Raw genomic sequence first — 27,494 nt, 5'->3', positions numbered from 1 at the left:
TATAATTTTGGTATAAATGAAATTTGTTAATAGTTAAGCTGCTTGGAAGAATTAGAGATTTTTATTTATTATACAAAAGTTTACAAGATTAGGACGAAAAAAAAACAGACTTTTTGTCTTCACAGGAACTGTCACCAAGTGTGGCCACGCCCCCTGCTAGCCAACCACCAATCAGCTGCTTGGCTGAGGTGTTAGCTGATACTAAGGTTAAGCTGAAAACAGAAAACATCCAAACGGTCATCAGATCAGGAAACCTTCTGTTTGGCTGCAGGGAGAGAGACATCCACACAGACAGACAGAGCTTTGGCATTTTGTCCTTCAGACACAAAGCATTCTGGGAGTTTGAGTCTCCATGATCAAATAAAAACATCCCCCCCCCCACAGACACACACACACACACACACACACACACACACACACACAGTCTACAGCCAATCACAGGCCACCGATGCCCTCTCCCACTCTGATTCGCTGTCCAGGCTGCAGGTTGAAGGTAAAGTCTTTGGGAGCCTCAAACAGCAGAACGATGGTGGAGCCGAGGTTAAACTCCCCCACGGCGTCCCCCTTCTGTAAGGTCACGCCCCCTCCGTCCACCAACACCACGGCCCCTTCACCTGCCGTCGTTGTCACCTGGTCGCCCTCTGCAACATATCTGCGGTCATGGAAAGAACCCTTGTTGTAGCGGGGACTGTTGGTCTGCAGCTCCTGAGGAAGGAAACAGGTTCAAACCGGTTGGTTTACAGAACAGGAATATCCAGACCAGACCAGATTCAGAATCTGTCAGGCTCCAACAAGTCCCAGCTGAGTTACCGCGGTAACCGATCCAGACCGGCGTTACAGCTCTGCTTTCAAACAGTGTAAAACTAGGGCGTAAGGAACTGGGCGTAACACCACTGGGTTAGATCAGCTGACAGGAACCGGGCGTAACACCACTGGGTTAGATCAGCTGACAGGAACCGGGCGTAACACCACTGGGTTAGATCAGCTGACAGGAACCGGGCGTAACACCACTGGGTTAGATCAGGTGACAGGAACCGGGCGTAACACCACTGGGTTAGATCAGCTGACAGGAACCGGGCGTAACACCACTGGGTTAGATCAGCTGACAGGAACCGGGCGTAACACCACTGGGTTAGATCAGCTGACAGGAACCGGGCGTAACACCACTGGGTTAGAACAGCTGACAGGAACCGGGCGTAACACCACTGGGTTAGATCAGGTGACAGGAACCGGGCGTAACACCACTGGGTTAGATCAGCTGACAGGAACCGGGCGTAACACCACTGGGTTAGATCAGCTGACAGGAACCGGGCGTAACACCACTGGGTTAGATCAGGTGACAGGAACCGGGCGTAACACCACTGGGTTAGATCAGCTGACAGGAACCGGGCGTAACACCACTGGGTTAGATCAGCTGACAGGAACCGGGCGTAACACCACTGGGTTAGAACAGCTGACAGGAACCGGGCGTAACACCACTGGGTTAGAACAGCTGACAGGAACCGGGCGTAACACCACTGGGTTAGATCAGCTGACAGGAACCGGGCGTAACACCACTGGGTTAGAACAGCTGACAGGAACCGGGCGTAACACCACTGGGTTAGATCAGCTGACAGGAACCGGGCGTAACACCACTGGGTTAGATCAGCTGACAGGAACCGGGCGTAACACCACTGGGTTAGAACAGCTGACAGGAACCGGGCGTAACACCACTGGGTTAGATCAGCTGACAGGAACCGGGCGTAACACCACTGGGTTAGATCAGCTGACAGGAACCGGGCGTAACACCACTGGGTTACATCAGGTGACAGGAACCGGGCGTAACACCACTGGGTTACATCAGGTGACAGGAACGCGGAGTTAATGGAAGGTTTTAATGGATGTTGGTACGATGTTTGCAGACCTGATGCTCTTTAGCTTCTTACACGCCCCCCTGCTTGGTTTGGGTTCTCCGGGTGCTTTTCTGTGCACGCGTCAGGGCGTGGCTGGGTCCGAGTGTTTTAATGCCACATGTAAAAATGTGGCATTAAAGGGTTAACTCTAAATGTTCTGCATGTGTCACAGTCACTGAGTCATCCAGCAAGTTTATTCATTAACAGCAGGTAGCTCTCTTTTGATTTAACTTGCTAGTTTCTGGTCCTCCTGATTGTCAATGGTTTTGTTCTCCACAGGGACCATGAATGTAGAGTTGGCTTGTGTGCATGTGTATACATACATATATATATATATATATATATATATATATATATATATATATATATATATATATATATATATATATATATATATATACACATATATATATACATACAATATATGTGCAAGTGTATACATATATATATATATATATATATATATATATATATATATATATATATATATATATATATATACACACACACACATATACATACATATATATACATATACATACACACACATATATATATATACATATACACACACACACACACATATGGATATATATATATATATATATATATATATATATATATATATATATATACACATATATATATATATATATATATATATATGAATGATCTCTTTCTTTTGTTTTTTATGTTCTCTATTCTGTTCTCTTTCTGCCCTTTCTGTCCTTTCCGGTCCGGCAGCGTAAACTCTGCAATACAAACTATTATCCAAAGCAAATAGAAAAATAAAATAAGAATCAAGAAATACAAGGGGATCATTACATCTATAAAAGTTCCCCTTGGCAAAATAAATTTGCTCAGCAGAACATCCAGAACATCAGTCTGCTGCTTAAATGCTGGACAAGACCAAAAAAAAAAAAAAAAAAAAAAAAAAAAAAAAAGTGGCATTAAAACGCTGTTTTATCAAAACAATCCATTTTACTTGCAACAGCAAACACGCAGAAGCAGCAACTCCGCTTCATGCTTTTTAACCACGCCCACCTCACATGTCCGACCAATCACATGATACTTCTCGGAGCCGCGCAAGAAAAAAGTTCTGCCAGCCCGATGAGTGGAGAACTGTCCGCGAGAACAAAGCTTTGATGGAATAAAATTAAGTATTTGAACCCTTTCAAAGGTGTGTTCAAGTTTGTTTTATACAAGCTTAATGTAACACGACAATCCTTTCATCATCTACTTTTAACTAAAGTCTCGTCCTGCTAACAAGAAAAGAAAAAGTCTGGTCACCTGGTCGAAGTACACTCTGATAGAGCCCACGTTTGTCGCCCCGACTGCCGTTAATGAGAAGAAGCCGTGTTTCCATTGGCCGGTAAGCGCGACCCGCTCGTTGAGGCAGAACAGCTCTTTGACCCAGCGAGCCACCCCTGGGTTCACGGACATCAGTGAGCCTGAAGACAACAGAAACAACATGAAGTCTGGGCAGACAAGACCAAGAAAACACCAAAACTTACCTGGAAAGTGACGGCGAAGCTCCACCTTCCAATCAGTGGGCGAATGGAAACAGTGATAGTCACCTGGAGCCAGGTATACCACCACATGGAAGAGATCGCTGTCAGGAGATGACAGGAGGTGCTCCTGAAAGGAGGATGAAGACGAGTCTGAGGAAGAAGAGATGAGACCTGAAAACAAATATTTACCTGACAGATTATTCCAGTCACCACTCCAATGTCTTCCTGTCTGAAAAACCATACGTCTGAAATTTTTTAGATGTTTACATGTGAAAATGTACAAAACACTGCATGGCTTCAGTCTTGTCAAGATAAATCTCGAAGAATCAAGTGGAATTATTTGTAAGGTAAGAGACAAACTACTAATGCTAAGGCCGCAGTCTCCCACGTTAGCAGCTAACGCTACAACCGCAGTCATCCACGTTAGCAGCTAACGCTACAACCGCAGTCATCCACGTTAGCAGCTAATGCTACAACCGCAGTCTCCCTCATTAGCAGCTAACGCTACAACCGCAGTCATCCACGTTAGTGGTAAGCGCTACAACCGCAGTCTCTCACATTAGCATCTAACGTTACAACCGCAGTCTCCCACATTAGCAGCTAACGCTACAACCGCAGTCATCCACGTTAGCAGCTAACGCTACAACCGCAGTCATCCACGTTAGCAGCTAATGCTACAACCGCAGTCTCCCACATTAGCAGCTAACGCTACAACCGCAGTCATCCACGTTAGCCGTAAGCGCTACAACTGCAGTCTCCCACATTAGCAGCTAACGCTACAACCGCAGTCATCCACGTTAGCAGCTAACGCTACAACCGCAGTCATCCACGTTAGTGGTAAGCGCTACAACCGCAGTCTCTCACATTAGCATCTAACGTTACAACCGCAGTCTCCCACATTAGCAGCTAACGCTAGAACCGCAGTCATCCACGTTAGCAGCTAACGCTACAACCGCAGTCATCCACGTTAGCAGCTAATGCTACAACCGCAGTCTCCCTCATTAGCAGCTAACGCTACAACCGCAGTCATCCACGTTAGTAGTAAGCGCTACAACCGCAGTCTCCCACATTAGCAGCTAACGTTACAACCACAGTCTCCCACATTAGCAGCTAACGCTACAACCACAGTCATCCACGTTAGCAGTAAGCGCTACAACTGCAGTCTCCCACATTTGCAGCTAACGCTACAACCGCAGTCTCCCACATTAGCAGCTAACGCTACAACCGCAGTCATCCACGTTAGTGGTAAGCGCTACAACCGCAGTCTCCCACATTAGCAGCTAACGTTACAACCACAGTCTCCCACATTAGCAGCTAACGCTACAACCACAGTCATCCACGTTAGCAGTAAGCGCTACAACCGCAGTCTCCCACATTAGCAGCTAACGCTACAACCACAGTCTCCCACATTAGCAGCTAACGCTACAACCACAGTCATCCACGTTAGCAGTAAGCGCTACAACCGCAGTCTCCCACATTAGCAGCTAACGCTACAACCGCAGTCATCCACGTTAGCAGCAAATGCTACAACCGCAGTCATCCACGTTAGCAGCAAACGCTACAACCGCAGTCATCCACGTTAGCAGTAAGCGCTACAACTGTAGTCTCCCACATTAGCAGCTAAAGCTACAACCGCAGTCATCCACGTTAGCAGTAAGCGCTACAACTGCAGTCTCCCACATTAGCAGCTAACGCTACAACCGCAGTCATCCACGTTAGCCGTAAGCGCTACAACTGCAGTCTCCCACATTAGCAGCTAACGCTACAACCGCAGTCATCCACGTTAGCAGTAAGCGCTACAACTGCAGTCTCCCACATTAGCAGCTAACGCTACAACCACAGTCTCCCACATTAACAGCTAACGTTAAAATAGCGCCTACAAAAGCTAACCGTGATCCTTAAAGGTGGAGTATGTAAGATTTTAAATATTTTCAAAATAAATTAACTAATAAAATAACTACAATCATAATTAGATAGTTTTTTTAAAAACATGTAGGTTCCAGCCTGTCCATATTTGATTCGTTTTTAAATTACAAGTTTAATTAATGACAAATGACAAAAAGCACTTTTTTTTTTCCCTGGTAGGCAAACATTTAACATTTAATTATGATTGTAGTTATTTTTTAGTTAATTTATTTTGAAAATATTTAAAATCTTACATACGCCACCTTTAAACATCCTATTAGCAGATATTCTGCAACATCTGCTAAGTGTGATTTGAATTTCCAGGTGTGTGCCAGGTTGGGGAGGATGTGCTCTTACATTTAGCGTGCTTCAACTGTGGACCCAGAAAGTTCTCCAGACTGTAGGTAACCCCTTTCACTTGCTCCACCTCAGAATTCTTCACACGACCAAAATGGAGAATTTTCCCATCAGCTGGCGAGATCTGGAAACAAGATCCGAACCAGATGAAAAGGACCAATCCAGTCCCAGCTGGGTCTTAAAGCAAATCAGTCTCTAAGATTTAGATCTAGTTCTACATCAGACACTAAGTTATATACCTAGTTCTACATCAGACGCTAAGTTATAGATCTAGTTCTACATCAGACTAAGTTATAGATCTAGTTCTACATCAGACTAAGTTATAGATCTAGTTCTACATCAGACTAAGTTATAGATCTAGTTCTACATCAGACTCTAACTTATAGATCTAGTTCTACATCAGACTCAGAGTTATAGATCTAGTTCTACATCAGACTCTAAGTTATAGATCTAGTTCTACATCAGACTCTAAGTTATAGATCTAGTTCTACATCAGAATAAGTTATAGATCTAGTTCTACATCAGACTAAGTTATAGATCTAGTTCTACATCAGACTAAGTTATAGATCTAGTTCTACATCAGAATAAGTTATAGATCTAGTTCTACATCAGAATAAGTTATAGATCTAGTTCTACATCAGACTAAGTTATAGATCTAGTTCTACATCAGACTAAGTTATAGATCTAGTTCTACATCGGACTAAGTTATAGATCTAGTTCTACATCAGAATAAGTTATAGAGCTAGTTCTACATCAGACTCTAAGTTATAGATCTAGTTCTACATCAGACTAAGTTATAGATCTAGTTCTACATCAGACACTAAGTTATAGATCTAGTTCTACATCAGACTAAGTTATAGATCTAGTTCTACAGCAGACTAAGTTATAGATCTAGTTCTACATCAGAATAAGTTATAGATCTAGTTCTACATCAGACTAAGTTATAGATCTAGTTCTACATCAGACTCTAAGTTATAGATCGAGTTCTACATCAGACTAAGTTATAGATCTAGTTCTACATCAGACTAAGTTATAGATCTAGTTCTACATCAGAATAAGTTATAGATCTAGTTCTACATCAGACTAAGTTATAGACCTAGTTCTACATCAGACGCTAAGTTATAGATCTAGTTCTACATCAGAATAAGTTATAGATCTAGTTCTACATCGGACTCTTAAGTTATAGATCTAGTTCTACATCAGACTAAGTTATTGATCTAGTTCTACATCAGACTCTAAGTTATAGATCTAGTTCTACATCAGACTAAGTTATAGATCTAGTTCTACATCAGACTAAGTTGTAGATCTAGTTCTACATCAGAATAAGTTATAGATCTAGTTCTACATCAGAATAAGTTATAGATCTAGTTCTACATCAGACTAAGTTATAGACCTAGTTCTACATCAGACGCTAAGTTATAGATCTAGTTCTACATCAGACTAAGTTATAGATCTAGTTCTACATCGGACTCTTAAGTTATAGATCTAGTTCTACATCAGACTAAGTTATTGATCTAGTTCTACATCAGACTCTAAGTTATAGATCTAGTTCTACATCAGACTCTAAGTTATAGATCTAGTTCTACATCAGACTAAGTTGTAGATCTAGTTCTACATCAGAATAAGTTATAGATCTAGTTCTACATCAGACTAAGTTATAGATCTAGTTCTACATCAGACTAAGTTATAGATCTAGTTCTACATCAGACTAAGTTATAGATCTAGTTCTACATCAGACTAAGTTAAAGATCTAGTTCTACATCAGACTAAGTTATAGATCTAGTTCTACATCAGACACTAAGTTATAGATCTAGTTCTACATCAGACTAACTTATAGATCTAGTTCTACATCAGACTCTAAGTTATAGATCTAGTTCTACATCAGACTCTAAGTTATAGATCTAGTTCTACATCAGACTCTAAGTTATAGATCTAGTTCTACATCAGAATAAGTTATAGATCTAGTTCTACATCAGACTAAGTTATAGATCTAGTTCTACATCAGAATAAGTTATAGATCTAGTTCTACATCAGACTCTAAGTTATAGATCTAGTTCTACATCAGAATAAGTTATAGATCTAGTTCTACATCAGACTAAGTTATAGATCTAGTTCTACATCAGACTAAGTTATAGATCTAGTTCTACATCGGACTCTAAGTTATAGATCTAGTTCTACATCAGAATAAGTTATAGATCTAGTTCTACATCAGACTAAGTTATAGATCTAGTTCTACATCAGACTAAGTTATAGATCTAGTTCTACATCAGACTAAGTTATAGATCTAGTTCTACATCAGACTCTAAGTTATAGATCTAGTTCTACATCAGACTAAGTTATAGATCTAGTTCTACATCAGACTAAGTTATAGATCTAGTTCTACATCAGACTAAGTTATAGATCTAGTTCTACATCAGACTAAGTTATAGATCTAGTTCTACATCAGACTAAGTTATAGATCTAGTTCTACATCAGACTAAGTTATAGATCTAGTTCTACATCAGACTCTAAGTTATAGATCTAGTTCTACATCAGACTAAGTTATAGATCTAGTTCTACATCAGACTAAGTTATAGATCTAGTTCTACATCAGACTAAGTTATAGATCTAGTTATAGACTAAGTTATAGATCTAGTTCTACATCAGAATAAGTTATAGATCTAGTTCTACATCAGACTCGAAGTTATAGATCTAGTTCTACATCAGACTCTAAGTTATAGATCTAGTTCTACATCAGAATAAGTTATAGATCTAGTTCTACATCAGACTAAGTTATAGAGCTAGTTCTACATCAGACTCTAACTTATAGATCTAGTTCTACATCAGACTAAGTTATAGATCTAGTTCTACATCAGACTCTAAGTTATAGATCGAGTTCTACATCAGACTAAGTTATAGATCTAGTTCTACATCAGACTAAGTTATAGATCTAGTTCTACATCAGAATAAGTTATAGATCTAGTTCTACATCAGACTAAGTTATAGACCTAGTTCTACATCAGACGCTAAGTTATAGATCTAGTTCTACATCAGACTAAGTTATAGATCTAGTTCTACATCGGACTCTTAAGTTATAGATCTAGTTCTACATCAGACTAAGTTATTGATCTAGTTCTACATCAGACTCTAAGTTATAGATCTAGTTCTACATCAGACGCTAAGTTATAGATCTAGTTCTACATCAGACTAAGTTGTAGATCTAGTTCTACATCAGAATAAGTTATAGATCTAGTTCTACATCAGACTAAGTTATAGATCTAGTTCTACATCAGACTCTAAGTTATAGATCTAGTTCTACATCAGACTAAGTTATAGATCTAGTTCTACATCAGACTAAGTTATAGATCTAGTTCTACATCAGACTAAGTTATAGATCTAGTTATAGACTAAGTTATAGATCTAGTTCTACATCAGACACTAAGTTATAGATCTAGTTCTACATCAGAATAAGTTATAGATCTAGTTCTACATCAGACTCTAAGTTATAGATCTAGTTCTACATCAGACTAAGTTATAGATCTAGTTCTACATCAGACTAAGTTATAGATCTAGTTCTACATCAGACTAAGTTATAGATCTAGTTCTACATCAGACTCTAAGTTATAGATCTAGTTCTACATCAGACTCTAAGTTATAGATCTAGTTCTACATCAGACTAAGTTATAGATCTAGTTATAGACTAAGTTATAGATCTAGTTCTACATCAGACTAAGTTATAGATCTAGTTATAGACTAAGTTATAGATCTAGTTCTACATCAGAATAAGTTATAGATCTAGTTCTACATCAGACTCGAAGTTATAGATCTAGTTCTACATCAGACTCTAAGTTATAGATCTAGTTCTACATCAGAATAAGTTATAGATCTAGTTCTACATCAGACTCTAAGTTATAGATCTAGTTCTACATCAGACTCTAAGTTATAGATCTAGTTCTACATCAGACGCTAAGTTATAGATCTAGTTCTACATCAGACTCTAAGTTATAGATCTAGTTCTACATCAGACACTAAGTTATAGATCTAGTTCTACATCAGACTCTAAGTTATAGATCTAGTTCTACATCAGACTCTAAGTTATAGATCTAGTTCTACATCAGACTCTAAGTTATAGATCTAGTTCTACATCAGAATAAGTTATAGATCTAGTTCTACATCAGACTCTAAGTTATAGATCTAGTTCTACATCAGACTCTAAGTTATAGATCTAGTTCTACATCAGAATAAGTTATAGATCTAGTTCTACATCAGACTCTAAATTATAGATCTAGTTCTACATCAGACTAAGTTATAGATCTAGTTCTACATCAGACTAAGTTATAGATCTAGTTCTACATCAGACTAAGTTATAGATCTAGTTCTACATCAGACTCTAAGTTATAGATCTAGTTCTACATCAGACACTAAGTTATAGATCTAGTTCTACATCAGACTAAGTTATAGATCTAGTTCTACATCAGACACTAAGTTATAGATCTAGTTCTACATCAGACTCTAAGTTATAGATCAGGTATAGACCTGCTCACCAGGCAGGATGAGGCACAAACTGGTCGTACTGCAGGTTTGAGACGTCGGCGGAAAAATTCACCGAGGTTTCTGTATTGATGTAAATCTTCCACCGCTGCTTCCTGACGAACAAACAGAATCAGAACCAGACAGAAAACTGAACAAGCGAACATCAGGATGTTGGGACACCAGAGAACATACCTGCATGTTGACCCCAAAGGTCCAGATGTAGAGGGAGAAGACAGGCTTTCGGAGCCAGGTGGGCAGGTTCACGCCGTTCAGACGACCCCAGGCTCGGGACAAAAGGCGGGTTGGGAATGAGCGGTAAAAAGCCACCTGCAGCAGCAAACACATGCATGTGAGGGAGGCCAGAGATCAACAATATTATTAATGATTAGGCTGTCGCAGCCCAGTCCAAACTATCTGAGGTGACGTTTTGTCATCTTGACTTCTTAAAATTAAAGACAGAAAACGGAGCTCAACAGGTCGAGAGCTGCAGGAATATGGTCACCGTTCGGCCAATCAGAGGGCCAGCCATCCTTACCCGATTGGCCAAAGGCCGAAGAGCATTGACAGACAAGATGAAGCCAAGGAAGGCGATTGGCCGGCGGCGCCATGGAGCGGGCCGACAGACGCCATTACCGAGTGTGCTCAGACGGTGACGGAGAGCCAAACGAGGTACCTGGAGTCTGATTATAAGATTAAACGAGATTTAACAAGACCAAAGGAGGAGGAAAAAGAATCAGCGATGAATTAAGCTGTAGCTATGCCACATGAGAAGTAAACATGTCAAATCACGCCAAATCGCCATAGAAACAGAAGTGACACGAAACCACAGGTGTGCAGGGGCCGGGGCTTGTACAGGAGGAATAAGGTACTAACAGCAGCAAAAAGCTAACATGCTAAGAATAAGCAAACATAATCACAAAAAGTCTGTGTATTATTTACTTGTATTAACTCACATTAGTTTACTCGTATTTATTTACGTACATTGGGTTACTCGTGATTAATGCTCACATTTGGTTAATCATTATTTACTCATGCTAGTTTACTCATGATTACTTACTCACATTAGCTGGTTAGCTCCTGTTATCTCCAGGTTAGCTCGGTTAGCTTTTAGCTACAGAAAGCTCGGAGTTCGCTGGATGTCAATCATCCACCATGACGCTCACAGCCCCCCTCTCAGCTCCACCTCTTTGCCCATATTTGTATTTTCCGGGACGAGACGACACACATGCCCCTGCCAAGATGGCGATGGTAGGAACCGCCCACCGAGCTTCAATTCAGCTCTTCAGAAACCTACGGGTGACGTCACGGAGGCTCCGCCCATCTTTTCTATACAGTCTGGGGTTTATAGGCACGTTGGAATACTCACCATTACGAATGTTCATTTACTCAAGTTATTTACTCATGTTTTCAATTTGCATTTGTTGCCTCATGTTTCTTACTTATTTATTGTTTACTTGTATTACTCTAGTAATAGCTAGAGTAGCCAATTCTACTTCTCTTTTTGTCGTCACTTGTCTTCATTTACTCGTTTGTTAATTCGCGCTTGTGTATTTGTGTTTTGTACGCCAACAACTCGTGTTCCGTTTGTTTACTTGTATTTACTCACATCTATGTACTCGTTACCTACTCATCAGCTGACTAATGTTCGTCTACTGATGTTTGTTTACTTGTCATTATTTACTTACGTTTGTTTACTCTTACCTACTAACCAGCTGACTAATGACCTGATGGACGTTTTTTACCAATAACAAGACCAGAACCATGTCATTCTCTTGGACAGGAGGTTCTGGTTCTGGTTCTAATTCTGCAAACGGTTGCAATCAGTTGATGATTCGTCAACCAATCAGATGAGTTGTGTGTGTTAGCTGTTAAGTAACTGGGTTAGCAGGTTAGCAGAGGATTAGCTGCTGAGGGTCACTAAGCTTAGCTAAGGTTCAAACAGCTAACCTGCTCAGGCAGCATTTGCCTACACACACACACACACACACACACACACAAATCATATTTAGAGTGTACCCCCCCCTCCTATTATAATCTAATCTAACAACTCTCTCTCTCTCCCAACAGTGTAATCTAATGTCTGCTGACTCACTCTCTCTCGGCTAATGTCACTTTACCAGGACCCACGAACCCTCTCGTCTCACCAGGACCCTGGATCAGTGCTTGTTTGTTGATCCAAACAACTAATAGCGTCTCCTTGGAAATGGACAGGAAGCTCTAGGGTCCAGGTGTTCTGGTTCTGTTTGGGGTTTTCTAGCAGATCCAGAACCAGTAGGACCGTGTGGTGACATAAAAACCTCGTCTCTCCTCCCACCTGAATCTGGCGCTGGGTCTCAACTTCAGTCCTCTTCCGGCTACAGCTCGGTCTCCGTCGCCTGCTCGCTGTGGCCTCACCTGCCGCAGCAGGCCACGCCCCCGCCGCTCGCCACCATTGTTGCCACGGCGGTGACAGAAGAACCTCACCATGAGGTAGACAACGGCGAAGCCGCTAACATCAGGAGGAGAAGGAGGGTTCCGGAGACGACGGACAGCGTGTTTGGTCAGGACAGAGAGGAGGAGGAGGAAATGACAGATTACGCAGCATTAATGAAAAAGAGCCCCGCCTCCTCCTCCTCTTCCCCCTCCTCCCCTTCCTGCCCCGCAGGGAAAGGAAAAGCAATGATGCCTTATTCGCAAAAGAAACCAAGTAAAAGTACCACCAAGCCGACCCAGTCGAAGCAATGGAACTAGCTGCCACGAAGCTAACACAAACAAGTGATGTAATGAACACGGAAAACTGCAAATCAAATGAGAGGGAAAATACAACTGGAGCAAACTCAGACACAATACTTGCTGCAATTGCAAATTTTAAATCCGACTTTTCCTCCAAACTAGACGGTATTTTGTCAGCAATCGAGAATGTGAAGAAAGAGGTTAACGAATGTGCTGAACGGGTCGGTGAGGCGGAGATCCCGAAGTCTGCAGCAGAGGACAACGTCACCAACCTGCCAGTAAACTTTCAGGCACTTGAAAAAAGAAATAAAGAGCTCGAGGAAAAGCTGCTGGATTTGGAGACCAGGTCACGACGATCTAACCTGAGACTTGTTAATCTACCCGATGGCGCTGAGGGAGAAGGTGCGTGCGCCTTTCTGGAAGGCTGGCTACCGGAGGCTCTTGGCCTGTGTTGGGAATTTCAGCTTGTTATATTATTTTCAGTTCATATTATGATAATCTGTTATTAATCTTATATTGGTATATTCTTCATTTACCTTCATGTACAAGTTAAAAGTTTTGCTCTGCTTGCTGTTTGAATAAACAGGACATTCCAGCTACATGCAAAGGTCAGAGTGGTCTGAGCCAGTGTTAATTTTATTGATGAAATATATTCATCTTTGTCAACGACTTATTTTTTCAGACAAGAACAAAACGACAACTTCATAAACCCCAGCGCGCATGGATGAAAACTATAACGAAATATACTGACAGTTTCAGCAACGAATAAAAATTAGACAACAAATACATGAAAACAACGACATCCAATCAAAACACGGGCTAATGTGTGTAAAGGTGGGAGAAATGGAAAAGCCATCCAATCAGAACTCACGCTCAGGCATAGCGAGGCAGCAACCAAACAGTTACCTTAAGATGCTATAAACAGTTCACCTGCGTTTCGTGATGAGATCTTAAAACAACGTCCACTCCAGTGAGAAAAAGAAGAGCTGATGTATGGACAAATTTCACGTATGATGCACCCGAAAACAAGACGCGATGTAAACCATGTGGAGCGACTATTACCGGCAAAAACACAACAAACTTGAAGCAACATTTGCAGACCAGTCATCCAGAAATCCATGCGAAGGTAAGCATGCTAACGCTACGTTGAGCTTTATATGGTGTACTCTTGCAAAGAGTTAGTTACTTTTGGATCAAGTAATTACTTATGTAGTTGATGTGATTAATCAAAAATTGCATGAATAATTCTAAAATGTTAGAGTTTGTAAAGAAAAAATTAAACTTCTATAATCTCTATTTTTCCAACAGTTACTGAAACCTTCATGTGACGACAGCGGGGCACCAGCTGCAAAGAAAGCCACAGCTACCCAACAGAATATCTCAGCTGCATTTCAAAGTTTTTCTATAGACTCTAAAGAACAAGTGAACGTTGAGAAAGCAATTGCTAAATGGATAGGGTGAACAGGACTACCAGTCACTACTATTGAAGATGAGGACTTCCTTCTCACGATGGAGGCTGTTGATAGAAAGCTGACTGTTCCAAAGAAAACTAAAATAAGAAACCTGATAGACAAACACTATGAAGATGAAAAACAAAAATTCAGGACAAGATTGGCTGCTGCTCGGAGAGGATCTGTTGGGATTGACTTGTGGAACTAAAAGGGATTGACTGCTTCTTTCCTGGCTAATAGTTCATGCTACTTTTGTGTTGAACAAAATAAACCTGAGCACATATTATTGGCTCTGGAACAAGTAGCCCATCCACACACTGCATTGTCAATAAAAGCATGTGTGGATAAATGTATGCAAGAGTGGGATGTACCAAATGAGAAGATCATTCCAGTGATTACAGACAATGGGAGTAATATGGTGGCAGCGTTTAAACAAACCCCATCAGAGGGGGAAGAAGTCACCTCCGAGGATTCAGAAGAATACCCCATGATGGAGAGTGACCCTGAACTGGAAGCGGATGAAATACGGTGAGCCATTTCTTGAAGTTTGTTTTACATGATAACTTGTTTTGCACGACTAAAGCTGGAGCTGTATGTTCAATTCAATTCAATTCAACTTTATTTATAAAGCGTCAAATCACGGCAATGCCATCTCAAGACGCTTTACAGACAGAGGGGAAAACATCATGAAAGCCAATTCATAACAGCCTATATAAGGAAACCAACAGATTGAGTTGAGTCCAACTCAATCTCCCATCCTGAGCAAGCACACTGGCGACAGTGGGAAGGAAAAAACTCCCTTTTAACAGGAAGGAAACCTCCGGCAGAACCCGGCTCAGGACAGGCAGCCATCTGCCTCTGCTGTGTGGGGGGAAGAGGACAGAAAGACAACAGACAACAGGAACTGCTACTCCCGGCCAGGGAGACCTGCTGAGACAGGAGACATACATGTTAATGATGCAACACTGTTATGGGGGGGGGATAAAAGAGAGAGATAAAGAGAAAGAAGCTCAGTGTATCAGGAAATGTCCCTCAGCAGTCTAAACCTATAGCAGCATAACTAAGGGATGCTAACCATCCCTAGCTATATGACTTATCAAAAAGATAAGTCTTCAGCCTAGTCTTAAAGGTGGGGAGGGTGTCTGCTTCCCTAACACTAACTGGGAGCTTATTCCATAAGAGAGGGGCCTGATAACCAAAGGCTCTGCCTCCTGCTCGGCTCTTTGAGACTCTAGGAACCACAAGTAAGCCTGCAGTCTGCGAACGAAGTACTCTGCTTGGTATATAAGGAACTATGAGGTCTTTGATATATAGTGGTGCCTGGTTGTGGAGGGCTTTATATGTAAGGAGAAGGATTTTAAATTCTATTCTAGATTCAACAGGCAGCCAATGAAGAGAGGCTAAAACTGGAGAAATATGATCTCTCCTGCTGGTTCTGGTCAGGACTCTGGCTGCAGAATTCTGGATCAGCTGAAGGCTTTTCAGGGCATATTTAGGACAGCCCAGTAATAGAGAGTTACAGTAATCTAGTCTCGAAGTAACAAAAGCGTGAACCAGTTTTTCTGCATCACTCTGAGACAGAATGTCCCTAATTTTGGCTTTATTACGTAAATGAAAGAAGGCTGTTTTAGTAACCTGCTTAATATGTGGGCCAAAGGACAGGTCAGGGTCAAATATTACTCCAAGGTTTCTCACTGTAGCACTGGAAGCTAAAGTAATGCCATCCAGGTTCATTACAAAACTGGAAAATTTAGCTCTGAGTTTTTCAGATCCAACAAGAATTACTTCAGTCTTATCTGAGTTTAAGAGGAGAAAATTTCTAGACATCCAAGTCTTTATGTCTATGAGACAATTTTGTAACCTGTCGGGCTGATTTGTTTCATCTGGTTTAAAGGATAAGTATAGTTGAGTATCATCTGCATAACAATGAAAGTTTATTCCATGCTGTCTAATAATTTTGCCTAAAGGGAGCATATATAGCGTGAAGAGTATTGGTCCAAGTACAGAACCTTGAGGAACTCCATGACTTACTGTAGTTTGTGAGGAGGACTTGTCATTTACATGAACGAACTGAAGTCTATCAGATAAATATGATTTAAACCAGCTTAACGCTGTACCTGTAATTCCAATCACCTGTTCTAGTCTCTGTAACAGAATGTTATGATCGACTGTATCAAATGCAGCACTAAGATCAAGCAAGATAAGTACGGACACAAGTCCTTTGTCTGAGGCCATAAGAAGGTCATTAGTAACTTTCACCAATGCCGTCTCAGTGCTATGATGAGCTCTAAATCCTGACTGAAACTCCTCGCATAAATTATTTCTGCTCAGGTGGGCATGTAGCTGAGCTGAAACTATTTTCTCCAGAATTTTGGACATAAACGGGAGGTTAGATATAGGTCTATAATTTGCTATCACCTCTGGATCCAGAGATTGCTTTTTAAGTAAAGGCTTGATTACAGCAGTTTTAAATGATTGTGGTACATATCCTGTCACTAAAGACATATTGATAAGACTTAGTAGTGATGTATTAATTAAAGGGAAAATGTCCTTAAAGAGGCTCGTTGGGAGAGGGTCTAAGATACAGGTGGATGGTTTAGATGAAGCTATTATTTTAGTTCATTCAGAGGGTTGGACAGGACAGAAACTATTTAGACACAAGTCAGATCCTGGTTCTAAGGATGCTTCGGAGACCACAACAGGCTCAACATTATAGGTAGAAGGAAGAATATTGTGAATTTGATCTCTAATAGTGTCAATTTTATTCCTGAAAAAATACATGAAATCATCACAGCTAAGTGAGAAAGGAATACATGGCTCCACAGCGCTCCGGCTCCTAGTAAGCCTGGCTACAGTGCTGAAAAGAAACCGAGGGTTGTTTTTGTTTTCCTCTATCAATGATGAATAATAAGCTGTTCTTGCCGTACGTAAGGCTTTTTTGTATACGATTAAACTTTCTTTCCAGGTTAAGTGAGACTCCTCTAGTCCTGATGATCGCCATCTGTTTTCCAAACGCCTTGATGCCTGTTTTAGAGCTCGAAGCTGGGAATTAAACCAGGGAGCCTTCATAATCTTACCTAATTTCTTCTTCTTTAGGGGAGCAACATTATCCAAGGTTGTACGCATTGAAGCTGTTATAGTATCAGCATGTTGATCAATCTGAGCAGGAGTAAAGCTTAAAGGGGGACTCTCGGTCATGCTAACACATGGTAGATGTGAAAAAACTGATTCAATTGATTGTTTAAATTTTGTATTATTATTGTCTGATAAACATCTACTATAGTAGAATTTATTTTTGGTCAGTGAGGAATCAAATAAAGTGAATTCAAAGGTTAATAAGAAGTGATCGGACAAGACAGGGTTTTGAGGAAATACTTTGAGCTTATCAGTCTCAATACCAGATGTTAGAACCAGATCAAGAGTGTTATTGTGTTATTTCTAGAATTGCATCTTTATAATTTCTTTATGATCTCCATCTATGAACTGATAATATTTATATTATAATAGGGTTGAATATAAACCATTTTAATATTTTTGTTCATTTGTTTCCTTTTTTGTAACTAAGGTACCACAATGTCAACATGGAACGGATGCCATGTGTGGTGCCCTCCCCACGGCTTGTGGTCCACCTCATGCAGAAGGAGGCAAGAGACTCCTGGATGAAGCAAGTCGGTGGTGAAACTCTTTCGGAGGTCTTCTGTTGCAACACAAAGGATCTTGGATGAGTGTGGCCTCGTTGTTATGACTGCCCCACGCGATGGTCGAGCACATTTAGCATGATTGCACGTCTCCTCAAAGTAAAAGACTCAGTCTGCCAAACAGCAAATGACGTGAGTTGGGACAGCTTGCTCCCTAGTGAACGGCAGAAGGTGAAGTCCTTGCATGAGCTACTGCCTTTTGCAGAACATCCCCAAACCCTTGTCCATGTCCCTGGTTGTCCCGCACTGTTGGACCTGCTCAGCCACCTCGCTGACGTTGAAGAGAACACCAGCTATCGGGATCTTGCTACTCTTGCAGAGAAAATGAAAGGAAGTATAAATCTTCGGTTTGCCCACTGGTTCTCAGCACTTGCAGCAGCTGCCTGCTTTGTCAACCCTAATGTGTGTGAAACCCTGTAAATATTCAGGAACTGCTCAAACAGGCAGAGGAGTGTGTGGTCCAGTCCACACAGACACACTTGCAACATGGGGATGAGTCTGAAGATCATGGAGAAGAAAACAGGAAGGAACCAGAAGTGGTACCAGCCACATCAAAGAAACCAATCTTCAGGTTTCTCTCTAAATGCTGCACAAAACCTCGACAGAGGACCTCCACAAACACTGTCAGGCAGCAAATCAGAAAATACACGGAAGAGCTTTCACAACCAGTCACATGTGACACAGGAACACAGTTTTGGCTGGAAAAGAGTGATTCTCTTCTTCCCAGCCTGAAACCGTCTGCATTCGACCTCTTGGCTTTGCCAGCTTCTCCAGCCTCTGCAGAGACGGCGTTTAGTGTAACAGGAGACCTCACAGGAGGGAAACGCAACAGAGCAAAGGTCACTTTGGCACAAAGTGCTTTCCTTAAAATGAATCAAAACAAATAAATCTTATATTTGCAGTACTTAGTAAAAAAATGCTTTTGATTTAAAGTTAGATTTATTTTTGTTTTGGGGGCATTTAGAGCTGTTCTCTTTGCCAGTAACTGTTTTTTTTATGTCCATTCATTGATGGATGATGTTATAATGGTGAAAATGTTATAAGGATTGCACTGACTGCACCACTTTTTGAAAACTGTTTTATTTGTTATTGGTTTTAATAACCTGTTGGAAATAAGTCTTTTTTTTTCTTTGCTATACATAAATACACCTTGGATTAAATACTTTGTTTTAAATGGCAGAAGTGACATATTTCTAGTTTAATATGTTGGAATAATTGTCCAGGGAGTGAAGGCCTGATGACAAGTGTATTACACTTTTTCTTTGAAGGTTATCAGAAGTTTCAGTTTATGATATAATCAGAAATGAAAACAAAATGTGGTGCTTTACCTGTTTTTTGCATCCAAACTAGTTCTCTGTCTCTTTCACAGTATTGATGTGAAAAATACCTGGAGTCTCCATGTTTGTTTGTTTTTCTTCCATGAACAATGCCTGTTTTTTGAGGAGAGCAGATCAAATGTTCCTATTTTATTTTGAGAAAAGAGAAAGGCAAAGTTAAAAAAAAAAAAAAAAACACTTAAGTAAAATCTGTGTTTGTATTAAATGGTCAAATTTGAAAGTCAGTATTTAGACAAACTTCAAGCACTTCATGGAAGTTTTGAAAAATCATTTTACATTTTCATTTTTATTTTAGTCAACTCAATCTACTGTAGTTTAATCAACTATATTATGATATTTAGTCGACTAAAACTGAACTATAACTAAGGGAATTATGATGACTTAATTATGACAAAAACTAAATTCAAAATCTCATGTCAAAATTAACACTGGTCTGACCAAACTTGATGAACATTTGGTTCCTTTCAGGATGGCTAAGGGGAAGAAGAGCACACATACGCATTGGACTACTGAACCAAGAAAACACACACACACACACGGATTGTGCAAACACATTCACATGGACTGAAGTTGCACACATACATGCACAGTCGTGCACCTAAATACACATTGTATTTTATCAACTTGTATGAATGTCACATGGCATCTTTCAATAAATGGCTTGAGGTTTTTTTTTTTTAAGCTCAGGCTTTTGAGATGAGCCTCCTTGCAAGTTAAACAAGATCGTCTCGTCTGGTCTCCCTGCTTATTTAATAATAATTATGTTAAGGGTTTAAACTTAACAGCCTGGCGCCAATATGCACCGCTCTGAAACTTGAGAGGGCACATGGGATCGGTCAAAATAATACTTCAAACGCTGCTGCACCAAGGGCTCTTATTATGAAGTTTCTAAACTACAAGGATAAAGCAACCATGATAAGAGCTGCCAGAGCGAAGGGACAAATTCTATTCAAGAATCATCCAGTGAGATTTCACGAAGATCTCACAGACGGGGGACACAAAAAACATAAGGAGTTTGATGGTGTGAGACAGCAGCTTCTGGCTATGGGCATTCAATACGGCATGATACCTCCCGCACGGCTGCTGGTGACCTGCAACGGCCAGTCCCCTATCTTTAACCAACCATCTGAAGCAGAGAGCTTTGTAAGAACTCTGAAAGCAGAAAGTGGACCATGGTAAGAAAATGTAAACATCACCATGTGGTAATGAGTGGGTATGGCTATAAGATGTGTAATATTAAAGAAAAAAAGAGAAGACAAATGAAAGCTAGCAAAGTATATTCAGTTTGTCAGCCTAGAGAACTACAGTCATTGTCAATAATCTGATGTTTTGAAGGCATTAATAATGAGATTTGATGTAGCGGGGTGGGCTTAAAGAATAAGACATTCAGGCGTAGTTGGTTGATCCTCACTTCTGGGTGGAACAACCTGTAGCTATTAGACAGGTATCCACAACACAAAAGGGGAGCGGGTGGCTAACAAAACGAAGTTAAGAGGGGTTCATTGTTCTGTTCTTTATTTTTGATGTTGTTTTAAACATCCAATTTTTTAGTTTTTCATTGAGGTTACTCTATTCTTCTAAATATTTTAAATGCACTGGAAACCCCATTTTATATCCAATACTATGTCTGGTGGATTAAAAATTAAAGTGTCATCTTGGAACGGCAGAGGATTACAAAGACTGGGAAAGTGAAGCAGGTTATGTTTAGGGTGAAATCTCTACACTCTGATATTATGTTATTTCAAGAAACCCATCTGATATCTAGTCAGGAGGGGAGGATTAGGAGGAGGTGGCAGGGCTGCATATATACAGCACCCTTCACTTCTTAGACAAGAGGTGTTATGATTCTGATTAAAAGGTCTATACCACTTCAGGTAACAAAGGTTATTAAAGATAAAAATGGGAGGTTTATTATTTTACAAGGCATACTTATGACAGAAAAAATAAACCTTGTAAACATCTATGCACCAAACATCGATGATCCAAAGTTTTTTCACAATCTCATCCCTGCCTGATAGCTATATTATAGCAGGGGAGTTTAATTGTACACTGAATCCAGACCTGGACCGAAGCTCAGGATCTGATAACTCACATTGTAAGAGTAGACAAAGAATTCATTATTTTATGAAAGAACTTGACTTGATGGATATCTGGAGAGATATGAACCCTAAAGGTTTAAGCTACTCCTGTTACTCAAATGCACACAAATCATATTCACATATTGATTATTTTTTAATTTCAGAAATTAAATAAATAAATAAATAAAATAAGGGACTGTCACTATGACAATATTTTAGTGTCTGATCATGCACCAAACTCATTACTATATGAAGAATTAAGACTAAGGAGGGATCCTCCTTGCTGGAGACTCCAACAAAAATGGCTCCTAGACTCCGAATTTGTACCTTTTATAGATAACCAATCTAATTAATATCTTTTGAAACTAACAGATAAAACCCCACCTTTCTCAAGATGGGAAGCCTGTAAGGCTTACATTCGAGGTCAGATAATTAGCTTTACCAGCAATAAGGAAAAACAAACTTATCAAAAAACAAAAGAGTTGGAGACAGAAATCGGATTGATCGAGAGGGAGTAGTTTCAAACACAATGTCCAAATACTCATAGAAAACTCATTTTACTAAGAACTCAGTATAATAAACTTTCTGCCTCTAAAGCAGCCTCACAACTCTTACATCTTAAACAGACATTCTATGACCAGGGGGAAAAATCTGGGAAATTACTAGCCTGGCGTCTCCGACAACTGCAAAATGATAAAAATATAACTTCAATAAAAAATTGTGATGGAAAAACAATTGTTGACTCTTTAGAAATTAATGAAAACTTTAGAGTCTTCTTTGAAACATTATATAGCTCAGACACAATACATAGTGAGCAAGAGCAAAATTTCTTCCTAGATGCCCTCCAAATGACAAACATTTCAGAATCCATCGGTGCAGATCTTGGTGCAGCTATAACCAAGGAGGAAATCTCCTTAGTCATAGATCACTTGAAGACAGGTAAAGCCCCAGGTCCAGATGGGCTGTCAATTGAAATTTATAAAATGTTTAAAGCCAAGTTATTGCTACCCCTCTTTAACATGTTCTCAGATTCATTTGAAAAGGGAATTCTTCCCATCTCGCCAAGAAGAGGTATGATAACTTTATTACCCAAACCTGGCAAACCTTGCAATAAATGTGAAACCCAAGACCAATAAGTCTTCTCAATGTGGATCTGAAGATACTTTCTGGCTCGAAGACTGGAGAAAATATTGCTCGAAATAATAGCTAGTGACCAGAATGGATTTATTGTAGGTAGACAGAGATTCCATAATGTGAGAAGAGTGATGAATATTCTTTATAGTCTGGAAGATAAACCAGACACCGCTTTGCTATCATTGGATGCCGAAAAGGCCTTTGATAGAGTTGGATGGCCCTACTTATTTGAAATTGTAAAAATATTTGACTGTGGAGACCAATTTTGTCGTTGGGTTAAGCTTCTATATAACAAACTCTATGCTGAAATACTAACAAATGGGGTTATGTCCAAACCATTTGAGATTAAACAGGATGTAGGCAGGGGTGTCCGCTGTCCCCTTTGCTGTTTACTCTAGCAATCGAACCGCTCGCTATTGCAGTGAGGTCTCATGAAAACATTACTGGTTTGTCTGTAACCCAGCAAGAACACAGAATTGCTTCATTTGCTGATGATGTCATTCTCTTTTTAGCGAAAACAGCTAAATTCTATCCCAGCTGTGTTAGATCTAATAGAAACATTTGGAAGGACATCAGGATAGAAAGTGAACACAAACAAATCTTTGATGTTACTAAATTCAGCAGAAAGAAACCACCCAGGAAACTCTTTCCAATATAAAAAAAAGTTGATTCTTTTACATACCTGGGAAATAGAATAGTACCGTGTATAAATGACACTGTTAAGGTTAACTACACTCCCATGATAGACTCAATTACCACCTCTTCAGATAGATGGAACTCTTTGCCTTTGTCGATTATTGCAAGAATTAATGCTCTTCAAATGAATGTAATGCCCAAACTTTTGTATCTGTTTCAGAATATTCCATATAGTTTATTTTCCCTCCCGAAGAAGCTTTTTGTGGAACAATAGACGACCCAGGCTACGCCTATCTCTCTTGTATTTACCATACGACAGAGGAGGCCTCAGGTGCTCCAATCCACTCTGGCACGATTGGGCTGCTCAGTTGAGGACAATGATATATTACTTTACAGATAAATCCCTGCCTTCTTGGATGAATATTGTAACAAGCACAGTGCCACTCCCCCCTACCCAGTATCCACTAGTTAGAAATATGATTACGATTTGGCATCAGGTTAGGAATTATTTAGGAGAATCCTCCTCTTTGTCCTGCTTCAGCCCTATCTGGAGTAACCAATTCTTTACTCCAAAGCAGATCCATGTTTTAGGAAGTGGGCTGAAAAAGGTGTCGAGACAGTTGGGGACCTCATGGGACCAGAGGATTTGGTTCTGATGTCTTTTGAGGAGCTGATTATCAGATACAATATTCCAAGAAAATATTACTTTAAATATCTACAGGTGAGAAACTTTATTAGATTTTTTCAAAATCAGCATGTGTCAATTCCTCCATTATCAATTTTGGAAAGGGAAATGAAAGATAAAGGTTTTGGGAAGGGAATTATCTCCAAGTTATATAGCTTGTTGGAAAATAGTTCTTCTGATTTTTCCTTGCAGAAACTTAGTGCCTGGATGGACGACTTCCAGGAGGATTTGTCCTTCGAGGACTGGGAAAAAGCATGTGCTGAAGCACAAACACACACTACCAATACACGACTAAAAGTACTTCAATATAATTGGCTAATGAGAACCTATGTGACTCCAGAAAAGCTACAATGGTAGCATCCCAGACCTGTGTACCAGGTGTGGAGAGGAGAGAGGGACTTTCTTTCACTGTCTGGACATGCAATAAAGTTCAACAATTTTGGCAGGAGATTAAACAAGCTTTAGAGACCATATTAGGTACAAAATTAGCTCTCAATCCTAAATGATATCTTCTAGGTTTCTACCATAATAAACATATGTCGAGGAAAATTATTACTGCCCTAGATTTAAGGTTATTGCTTGCAAAGAGAGTCATAGCACTCTGCTGGAGTTCTAAGAAACCAAAATTCATGAAATGGATCAAGGAAATGTCCATAACCTTACCTATGGAGAAGATTACCTATAGTGTAAAGGGGAAAGCAGCACTGTTTCAGAACATCTGGGGTCTTTCTATGGAATATGTGGAGAATGTGGATCTAGGAGAAGTGGAGAGGGAAGTGGATGAAGCGTAGTCTGCAGGGTCCTCCAGTTTTATCTCTGGAAATGTCAACTTTTTACTTTGTATGATAGGTACTGTCATGCTTGCATCTTTGAACAACAGTAAAATAGCTTGAGTTAACGTTTACTTAAAAGAGTATCCTTATGCAGTTTTCTTTATTCTTGCTTCTCTTTTTTTTTTTTTGTTTTTTTTTTTTGGTAAGACTTTTTTTTGTGTTCTTTTTATATATTCTGTGCTTTCAACTTAGAATGTCCCTGATTTGAATATTGGAGATGTAAGAGGAAAATAACTAAGATACCTATAATGTTTCCCTTGATGTGAAAGCACTCATATTTCTGTATGTTATTGGGAGGTTGATGAAAAATCAATAAAGAAAATGTTGGGAAAAAAATTATTTTTGAACAACTTTATTTGAGCTCTGAAACAAGTAGGAGACCAGTTATAGACCTGGTTCTGGGAACTGGCAGTAGACCAGGTTCTGAAACCAGGAGGGGACCAGTTATAGACCTGGTTCTGGGAACTGGCAGTAGACCAGGTTCTGAAACCAGGAGGGGACCAGTTATAGACCTGGTTCTGGGAACTGGCAGTAGACCAGGTTCTGAAACCAGGAGGGGACCAGTTATAGACCTGGTTCTGGGAACTGGCAGTAGACCAGGTTCTGAAACCAGGAGGGGACCAGTTATAGACCTGGTTCTGGGAACTGGCAGTAGACCAGGTTCTGAAACCAGGAGGGGACCAGTTATAGACCTGGTTCTGGGAACTGGCAGTAGACCAGGTTCTGAAACCAGGAGGGGACCAGTTATAGACCTGGTTCTGGGAACTGGCGATGGATCAGGTTCTGGAACCAGAAGGGGACCAGTTATTGACCTGGTTCTGGGAACCAGCAGTAGATCGGGCTCTGAAACCAGGATGGGACCAGTTATTGACCAGGTTTTGGGAACCGGAAATTGATCAGGTTCTGGATCCAGTATGGACCAGTTATAAACCTGGTTCTGGGTACTGTTGATAGATCAGGTTCTGGAACCAGTATGGACCAGTTATTGACCTGGTTTTGGGAACCGGAAATAGATCAGGTTCTGGATCCAGTTGGGGACCAGTTATAGACCTGGTTTTGGGAACCAGAGATAGATCAGGCTCTGAAACCAGTAGGGGACCAGTTATAGACCTGGTTTTGGGAACCAGAGATAGATCAGGCTCTGAAACAAGTAGGAGACCAGTTATAGACCTGGTTCTGGGAACTGGCAGTAGACCAGGTTCTGAAACCAGGAGGGGACCAGTTATAGACCTGGTTCTGGGAACTGGCAGTAGACCAGGTTCTGAAACCAGGAGGGGACCAGTTATAGACCTGGTTCTGGGAACTGGCAGTAGACCAGGTTCTGAAACCAGGAGGGGACCAGTTATAGACCTGGTTCTGGGAACTGGCAGTAGACCAGGTTCTGAAACCAGGAGGGGACCAGTTATAGACCTGGTTCTGGGAACTGGCGATGGATCAGGTTCTGGAACCAGAAGGGGACCAGTTATTGACCTGGTTCTGGGAACCAGCAGTAGATCGGGCTCTGAAACCAGGATGGGACCAGTTATTGACCAGGTTTTGGGAACCGGAAATTGATCAGGTTCTGGATCCAGTATGGACCAGTTATAAACCTGGTTCTGGGTACTGTTGATAGATCAGGTTCTGGAACCAGTATGGACCAGTTATTGACCTGGTTTTGGGAACCGGAAATAGATCAGGTTCTGGATCCAGTTGGGGACCAGTTATAGACCTGGTTTTGGGAACCAGAGATAGATCAGGCTCTGAAACCAGTAGGGGACCAGTTATAGACCTGGTTTTGGGAACCAGAGATAGATCAGGCTCTGAAACCAGTAGGGGACCAGTTATAGACTTGGTTCTGGGGACCGGAGATAGAACAAGGTGTAGACTGAGTTCTGCACACTGTACAGAATCGGGTCTTTACCGGGTCCTGAAACTGGGTTTAGACCTGATTACAGACCCAGTTCTGGACCCAGGTCCATTAGTAACAAACAGAAAACTGCTTACCTGGGTGGGTGAGGCCAAATGCGGTGGTGCCTCGTCATCTGAATAGTCCTTTTTCCAGTAAAGCTGGTAACCAAGGTAACCACCTCCTGTCACCAACAGGAAGGGGAGGGGGCGGGGGCGGGGCACAAGGCCACGACCTGGGAGGGCAGAGAAAGCTGATTGGTCTGGAAGCTTAATGACAAAATCCGAGTTCCAGACGGAGTCCAGGGACTCACCGGTGGTCAGGCTGCGCTGCTGGCTGAAGTTTTGCAATAAAACTCTGAAACACAAACAGCTGGTCAGGAACCAATCAGAGTTAATGATCTCATCACATGACCCAAAACTAGGCCTGTCACAGTAACAAATTCTGCCATGCGAGTCTCAGAAATTATTGCGATAGATAAGTAATATTAAGCCAAGTGATTATTGTTGTCATTTTGAGACCATTTCAACTAAGATAACAATAAAGCCATAATAATACAAATAAACCCTTTCAAAATCCAATACACTTTAATTTATACAGAACAGGAACTTTCTAAAGGCCTTGGCGGACGTTTGAGCTCTGCGAGTGTTTTTCTGAGCAACTTTATTTTCAGACGTTCAGATGGACGTTTCTGTACCTGCAAAAGGCGCGCGGAGCTCCGCGCACCAAACGCCAACAGGCTGCCGCCATCTTGGTTGCGGAAGTGACGAATGAAGTTGTTGGCTTCCACATAGACATAATATACGTAAACGTCGCCTCGTCTCATAGACATAATATAGGTAGACGCTGCCTCGTACAACGTTGTTCA

At 40.8% G+C, this 27,494-nt stretch overlaps 1 protein-coding gene across 1 annotated transcript; it reads right to left on the bottom strand.

The window, feature by feature from the left end:
* On the bottom strand, positions 1-27,384 carry pisd (phosphatidylserine decarboxylase). Its single transcript, XM_079256110.1, has 9 exons — positions 27,324-27,384; positions 26,940-26,983; positions 26,725-26,861; positions 10,370-10,504; positions 10,189-10,290; positions 5,666-5,789; positions 3,407-3,553; positions 3,183-3,343; positions 1-705 (listed from the first exon to the last, which is right to left on the bottom strand). Exons 1-9 carry the CDS (start codon positions 27,374-27,376, stop codon positions 436-438), a joined length of 1,173 nt encoding a protein of 390 aa, XP_079112236.1. The 5' UTR covers positions 27,377-27,384; the 3' UTR covers positions 1-435.
* Between the last annotated feature and the right edge of the window lie 110 nt (positions 27,385-27,494).

This window comes from Telmatherina bonti (assembly GCF_933228915.1).
Source record: "Telmatherina bonti genome assembly, chromosome: 17".
NCBI lineage: Eukaryota > Metazoa > Chordata > Actinopteri > Atheriniformes > Telmatherinidae > Telmatherina > Telmatherina bonti.
The sequence above is the reverse complement of the archived record's forward strand: the minus strand, read 5'-3'. Positions and strand labels throughout refer to the sequence as shown.

Excerpts from the sequence above, each read along its gene's own strand:
- pisd (XM_079256110.1), bottom strand. The coding sequence starts at position 27,376 with ATGGCGGCAGCCTGTTGGCGTTTGGTGCGCGGAGCTCCGCGCGCCTTT. Across the intron at positions 26,984-27,323 it reads GCTCCGCGCGCCTTTTGCAG|AGTTTTATTGCAAAACTTCA; the intron begins GTACAGAAACGT and ends TTTGTGTTTCAG. Across the intron at positions 10,505-26,724 it reads ATTTGGCCTCACCCACCCAG|GTGGCTTTTTACCGCTCATT; the intron begins GTAAGCAGTTTT and ends TTGCTGCTGCAG.